This window comes from Dreissena polymorpha, chromosome 15, assembly GCF_020536995.1.
Source record: "Dreissena polymorpha isolate Duluth1 chromosome 15, UMN_Dpol_1.0, whole genome shotgun sequence".
NCBI lineage: Eukaryota > Metazoa > Mollusca > Bivalvia > Myida > Dreissenidae > Dreissena > Dreissena polymorpha.
In genome coordinates this window covers 19313921-19322234 of record NC_068369.1, presented here as the reverse complement: position 1 = coordinate 19322234, position 8314 = coordinate 19313921, and the positions used below count along the sequence as shown (strand labels likewise).

General features: G+C 32.6%; 1 protein-coding gene across 3 annotated transcripts in view; it reads right to left on the bottom strand.

Moving 5' to 3' along the window:
• Positions 1 to 1648: 1648 nt before the first annotated feature.
• LOC127861052 (homeobox protein LOX2-like) overlaps positions 1649 to 8314 on the bottom strand; it is a 40407-nt gene continuing 33741 nt past the window's right edge. For 2 of the 3 annotated variants that reach the window (XM_052399412.1, XM_052399411.1), the window contains one exon: positions 1649 to 4087. In XM_052399412.1, coding sequence (XP_052255372.1) covers positions 3771 to 4087 — 317 coding nt within the window. In that variant the 3' untranslated portion in view covers positions 1649 to 3770. The remainder of the gene's footprint in view (positions 4088 to 8314) is intronic. The other variant, XM_052399413.1, reaches the window with a different exon arrangement.

Sequence of the window (8314 nt, the reverse complement as noted above, 5' to 3'; positions counted from 1 at the left end):
TTTTAATTTCATATAAGACTGGGGCAACCATGGTAGCGTTTGGTATAAGACCCATTTTCGCATGACGTAGCTCATAAAATGATTTTAAACAATATCATTATTCATTTAAGAATGCTATTGTTATGTTGTTTATCTTCGAACAATATGCAACGAAACCATTCGCGTATTTTTGTATGTATAAAACATGTTTAAACAACAGTTATATGTAAACATAATTTGTTTAAAACAAAACATTTAAATATGAGCAACCCTGGATATCCATGCAGCGAACATTTCATTAACTTTGCAATACAATATAAACATAAATTTCAAAAATAACTTCAGATAAGTTCACTGTATTAAACTACATTGTCAATAATATTGAACAAAACATACTCAAGCGCTTCAGAATAATAAAAAATATCTTTCAAAAATAGTAATACAAATTACCGGGACTGGGAACTGGGTTTTCGAAAACAAAACGCAATATAATTATGTGACATACATTGTTTTGAACGCAAAATTCATGCAGTGGAATCACACGAATGAGTCAAGCAATGAAAGGAAAAATCTATGCCTGAAAGCAAACGCAATATACCCTTTTATGAACGTAGATTTAACGCAGTTCATGACAAGATGTTTATGGTATTAGTGCAAAACAAAAAGCACACAATTTAGTCAATCGAGTGCAACTGCAGTGGTGTACCGGTGTACGCCGGTAAGCCATTTCTTCACATTACTTGGTCATGGAGTATTGTAAATATTAATACAAAACAAAACAGATTATCGACATTAAATGTGGATTTAACTTCGTCACCAACCAGTTTGAACAGTCGATAATGAGTTTTCAACGACAGAAAACATTGTTCCGAATTGAATTTGGCGATTTACCCATGTCCAATACTAAATTGGAAGAACTATTTTGGGCTTCATTGACTTAACGCCGTTAGTCTGAAATTCAAATGCAAGAACTAAGGATGGAAAGTGCCTTTAGTTATTTTATTCTAGCAAATAAATGGACATTAAAGTATATGTATACCAAAGTTAACAGCGTGTATCAAGATGCATTGCAATCGGTTTGATACTGAATAAGAATGCTTCGCAATCACAAAAATTAAAGTGAATGAGCCTTAATATACCTTGTTGATGTCGAATTTTAACGGAGAAAACACAACCCCATGTATATCAAAACACATGCGAAATACTTTATATATGCCGGACTAAATTGACGTAACTTATAGTTAATATGTCATTATAACAGCGTTCAACAAGAAATGAAAATAAACCAGTGGGAGAATCTGTGTAGCATGGACAAGTGAATGTTGCGCAGGTTTTTTTTTCAAAATACACATATGCATGACAAATCATTCAAGCCGATCACACAGATACGAATACATAATGTCGAATGGGCATACAGAACATCGGTATTCGAGATCAAAAACAGTCAGAACAAAGATTAGCCCGTTCCCTCGGGACAACACACTGAGGGTTGAGAAAAACAACACAATACAAAATGTTAAAGTAAACAACAAACCTAACGACGCTTGTGTTCTGTAAATAAATAGTGTGCACTAATGTTAATCAAGTAGGCGAAAATAACCGGTGATATATACATATATATATATATATATATATATATATATATATATATATATATATATATATATATATATATATATATATATAAGTGAAAACGAGAGTTTTCGCGGATACAAACACAAACATGTTTTAATGTTTTTGTGAACACTGTCTGAAATTTAACAAAATGTAAAGATTCAACATATTACAACAATGAACACGTTAGAAACTATTACTCCTATACGAAAAGAACACAAATATGCGCTTTGCACCATAAAACAACTTGCGATCTCCTGCAATAGTAAATATTCAAAATAAAAACTAAGATCAAGGATTGAAATGACTTGCATCATATATTATGTACAAAGAATAAAAAGAGTTTATCCGCGCTTATAAACAACGATATATTACCGGTTAACATCATCAACATATGTTAAAGTAATATTATGGTTCATGTTACTACGTGTTACTTGTTTATCTATGGTATTTCAGTGAAGGGCGAAAAACTAATAAAAAAACATAAAAATAATATTGCAATTAAGTTTAAAGAAATGATAATAAATAAACAATGTCAGTTCAGTATAGGCTTAACAATCAATTATGTATTATTTGCAGATTATCTGTGTGTAGTCATCAGAAATTCACATTTTACGAAGAAATATAAGCCTCTAAAACGTTTCTTAGAATGGTTCAAATGCTATCATTTTGCATTTGATATTATCTTCACATAAGAAATATTGAACATACTGAAATGTGCTAGAAATAAACATAGTGTATTGATAAACATGTGCTTTAAAATATATTCTGTTTTGTAAAAATCCTTAATACATATTTTAAAACAAAATAAGACCAGTCGCAAAAGTCATCGAACAAGAAATTTATCAATACACACAGAGGAACCAATATTTAAGCATCTTATCAATGATTAATGGAATTAACTTTTAAATAAAAGGTCCTTCTAATAAAACCGCTAACATCTTGTATATTTAATATTAACTATATTCTAGCAATATTTGCTCTACATAAACATATATATGGCGATTGTAGCGGTGTTGTTGAAAGTTGCCGACCCACAAATACAAGATTTCAGTTCTAGTCTTAACAATCTATCTGTCGATGAGGTAACGGATGTCGCTAATCTTCTGTGCGTCGAAACTATGTATTCATTTAGGAAACTCGCGGTATGTGTTTATGAAATAAATATTCCAGTATCCTACTGCATTGTCCATCTATGATGCGGAATACTGCTAGCGAGAAAACTCAGTTTCATCTATGACATACACGGTTTGTATAACTTATAAAACTGTAGACATAATCGCAGTGTCTTTGTTCATAGAAGTTATGTTCCACCCATTCTCCTAATATCCCCATACAATAAGCACCGGTTAAAATCCGTTCCATTATCACCTAAACAATTAATTTTCATCATTATTTAATATGGATTCATAATAGTTAAGCATTGTCATCACGAGTTTAACTGTATGTTTACAAATTTTACCACTTTTCATCAGCATTGACTTGTATGGGAAAATACATTTAATAAATTATCCGGATACCCATGTGTCAGTGTCATTGACTGTTATTAAAACAATATTTATAAAAAAACGCAATATGTCTAACATTTCTATGATTTTAAAAATTTGAGATTTTAAATATGGTCATTAATTCTTCATCTTCTCGTTAAAATAACGTACATTTTCACATGTTTTTTGGGTCATTAGAGTCTATGTACCACTAGTCAATGTGCCACTTGCGTCTCGTATAAGGGTCTAAGAGGTATCTCGCTTGAACAAAATTATGCAGTTTATAAGTTCTCGTTTTTAAAAGAGTACATTAACAACAATGGCAAATGAAAAGCTCAAATGATTCTTTACAATGATGCCTTCACATTGTCATGACGTCAGTATCGTATCGACAGCACCGGGCAAGCTTCAATATCATGCGCTACACGTCCTACAAACGTTACGTTACGATCGTTAACGCTTTGGCGACGGTGCCTGACGGAAGCCTTAAGGGAATTTAGTGTTTCTTCTTTTTATAACTTGTCGACTTGAGTAAATAAACAATCCTTAAAAATTGCCATATATTTTGAAAAAGCAATATTTATAATAGAACAATGGTATTGAAATTCTTTCCAGTATCTTTTAAGCTGTGATCAAAGGGTTTCAACAGTCACTTTTGAAAATGGTCACTTTTTTGTTTAAAATCCGGTTTCAACTGGCCACAGGAGTTTCTGTTGATGACGTGGTGGATGACGTGTTACTGTTCGTTTTTGCCTTTAAATCGGGCGTCTTATTACCCGGGTTATTGTCATTGAGTTCCTTAATCGCCTGCAGTTCTTTCTTCTCCTTCATTCTCCGGTTTTGAAACCAAATTTTTATCTGGCGCTCAGTCAAACATAACATATGGGACAGTTCTATACGGCGTCGGCGAGTAAGGTACCTATTAAACTTAAACTCCTTTTCTAACTCCAGCGTCTGGAACCGCGTGTAGGTCTGGCGTCCTCTTCGCCTTTGATTAGAGTTTGGTCCTGAAAATAATGAGAACATACTTATCAATATATCAGGGAACAAACTTACGTGTATGCAAAACGTTATTTACGTTATGTATACAAGTATTCTGTTTAACTAATAGTTTTAATGATCGACTACTAATCTTTCCACAAGAGTTTTAATTACAATGTGCGCTTGAAGTTCTCCTTTCACTTCAGCTTATACAACAAGAACAATAATATTTCAAGTGGCAGCAACTTTATAAAAAGTATGGGTATTTATCATATAAATACATGACACGCACGTGAGTATATAATAAATAATAAAATAACTCGAAGAGTACACAAGTTGCATAGAAGTAAGGGGGAACGTTACGTTCAGACTGTACACGTTCAGTTAAATAAATTGGTCAGGTTGTATGTGTATGTGCTTTTGTTTAGCATGACTGTGACTGTAAGGTTATTTGTTGTTCTATTTGTATATATTCTTATATTTCTAGTTTCTATTGTTCAATAAAAAGGGCCATCAGAGCATATGATTATGTCGTCGTATAAGATCCGTCTGTATCTTATTATTTATTAGGCTGTACTGCATTTGGTATATGTAACACACATTACATTTAACATACTCTGCATAATTGTTTGTATACTGGTTTCGTGCATATGGGCACTAGTGTGCATTTTAGAATGTAGAATAAGAATTCTCTGTCAACTCGAATCAAACATAGACCATGTAATGATATGTATTGTGAATAAAAAGCAACCGAAAGTCATTTGCATTTGATGTGCATGGAATACCCGTATGCAACAATAAAACTTAGAAAGATAATAATATGCATTATAAATAATAATAATCATCATCTTAATATAAATAAAAGTAACAATAATAATAATTTTTATTATGATAATAATACATATTATGATTATAATTATTATTTTGCCTTATAATAATACATATACTAATACTAATAATAATACTAATAATAATACTCATAAAAATAATAATAATAATAATAATTGTTATTAGTATTATTTTTATTTTTATTATTATTATTATTATTATTATTATTATTATTATTATTATTACTATTATTATAGACTTTATAAAAATTCTTGCTTTTAGTTTGAATTTAATTTTACATATTTGTTGAATATTCTTGATCGTTGTATTACTGTTATTGCTGTGTTGTACAGTGTCATGAAAAAAATGAATTAAATATTGGCATATATCCGAGACTAACATAATCCTCGACATCGCTGGTTCAAGATACACAATGAAAACATAATGTTTATTTAGGTATCGATGCAATGTCAAATATTGTCGACAACTTGTAACATGCCCTTTGAAAATTGCATGAGTTTTTACTTTTACCATTTTATACAGGTTTTTCTGTGCAATATGTTGCAGGTGGGAAATGACAGTAAAAGCAGCTGACGCGTTGGCACACTTTGTCGCATTGGTATTTTATGGTTTGATTTTAAATCCTTGTTGAACAATATTAATACCAAACATCGAATGTAAGATTGCCGTCGCCGTATTATCAAAACGATTTATAATACAAGTATACACATCGACAAAACGAAGGACAAAAATCGCTACATCATACGCGCTTAGTAACTCGAAGACAGAATCCATTTACCTCCAAAACTGACAATTAGAAGTCGAGAAAAAATTACCATAAACCTGTTTACCCACTACAAACTATTCAGTGCGCTCCCCATCCTGCCGTGCTGCATAATAGCTATAATGCGTCTCCTTCATTGACTTCCCGTAGTTCATGTTCCTACCCCGTAGTGTCGAAATTTCTGTAATGGGTTTTCGCGATGCGTAATATTTGGCTAAGAGTCTTAACCTCCCAATGTGATAGGCTATAACCGCTGCTAAAATGACTGATTTTTGACGATTAAGAAAATAATATAATTACCAATAATTCCGCAGATAGGCTTTTGCCGTATGTAAGTATTTATTTTATGCACATGCGAGGACCACATGCGATACCGACTTAAAGCAATCTTCAAAGGGTTTCCATTAATTAAAACCTGTTCTTTTCTGCTAATCGCTTCTGTTAATATTCCAAGTATTCATTAATTCGCGCAATATAGAGAAAAATCTCCTCTAACACGTGTTCCTTTGCCAGCTATGCACTCATTTCCAGTGGGCTATCACTAGAAGAAAAGATGATAACTCGACGCTTTATGTTCGGAATTGCCTATTATACCAATTTTATTACTTTTCGGTATTTGATACAGTATGCGAGGTTATGTTATGAAGGGTTCGGTTCCCTCATCATACGCGAAGGCACTTCTAGCGTGCTTATTGCATATATTTGAATCTTTTTTAACGTGAGAACTTGTGTAATATGCGGTTTTTATGTATGGCTTCACATATTTGCACTTATTTAAGTACTGTTGTGACAGCATATCAAATTGTCTGAGAGATAACAGATATGTGCGAATACGTGATACATGTTCTATATATTTTTCATCGTATTTGGTATTTTAGTCCTCCGAATAATGTAAGGTATTATAATTAAATAACGCAACACAAAATGCATTAATTTTGTATAGTGATAAAACATTCATCAGTTTATACTACAAATCTCAATCATTTCTATCAATACGAATGGTTTATTATTGGTAGTTGTAGTAGAAGTAGTAGTAGCAGTTATAATAGTAGCAGCAGCAGAAGTATCAGTATTAATATTAGCATCATGATATTACCATAACTGTTTAATGATTATTTATAATGTCCGATAATACATGTTTAACGAAAGGCATATGCGGTCAATAGTATTTTTCCAACATGTTAAAGTAAAACGTTTTATGTAGTGAGCATGTGTATAACATATTATATACATCTTTGTGTATCCTTTAAAACATGCCTATGACAAATGTTAAGACTTATTGCATGGTATCACCACCTCACATAACCAGACATCCCGCAACTATTTTTGTCCACAAACACGGACGCGAACAATAATAAGATGATTTCTGAACTGTAACACAACAATGACCTTGATAAAATATGTACCAATTGCGAGCACTAGGTCATTTTAAACGCTGACGTATTACCCCAAATCAATTTAAATATTAAATTACAATTATTGACACAAAACCCTTCAGTATCGCTTGATTTTCTTTACCCCGTAATGTGTCGTATAGTTAATTAACCCTGCACCTTTTTGCATTGTTTGTGAACTGCTTCATTTAGTGGGTTTCAACAGGTGCAAAGGCTAATCGATTTGCAGACCATATATCAATCTATAATTGATTGGCGTTGTTTCCTACATTTGGACAAGATATATGAACGCATCGACACTGTTCTGTGTAACACTCGTCTACAAATGACAGACGATCATCTTTCACAGCCATGTCGGCAATTTCAATGGCTTTTCTCACATTGTTTTATTCTACAGAACTCAAGCAAGACCTTTGATCACCAGAACAGTTGCGTGCTAACTACTAATTATTTATGCCTCCTGTATGTGCCTTCACAATTTGAATTTGATATTGTTTATGTCTCTCGGGCATGCGGCAATCGATACCCAATAAATAATACATCGGACAAGACAGGTTACACAGGGTTTATAACATTTGAGCTCACTGTGTCAGTGTTTGTGTGAACCGTTTTAACGTATGTCACCCGAAGAAACACATGCATTTTTACGCCGTGAAAATGCATTTGATGATCAGGACGATGGGAATCTAATCACACGTTTATTTTACGGTTGACTCAGAATAAATGAGATTCTTGAAGTGAAGATAATAATAAAATGTGAAGCCATACGCTCGCAATAGCCTTACCTACTAGGCTCTCGGAGACCACATAGACCACACACGGTCGTGCTTTAAAACCCTTACTTCGCATTGTGGAGCAAATTTTTACCATTGCTATCAAACGTATTAAGATTGAAACAAAAATGCATCAGATAGTACCCTCATTAAACGGTCCGCTTTGAAATTAATACCTTTGTGTTATCATTAGTGTTTTCTCCGTTTTCCATGTGCGATAATGAGCAATAACTGAAGCATAAATCTTCGTTTTCGATGACCATAAGCTTTGTTGCATTTTGTTAATTGAAATACCTTATGAAATTCATGCGTTTGTTCAAAAGCTTGGATTCTATGGCAATGTACTTAACAAATATAACAGTAGGGGTATAATTATGGTCCCTATTGGAACAATGAAATCATTAACGAAATGCACATTGGTTTTGTGAATACCAAGTGAGCTCTATTTAGAATTTGCATTATTTACATCATTAT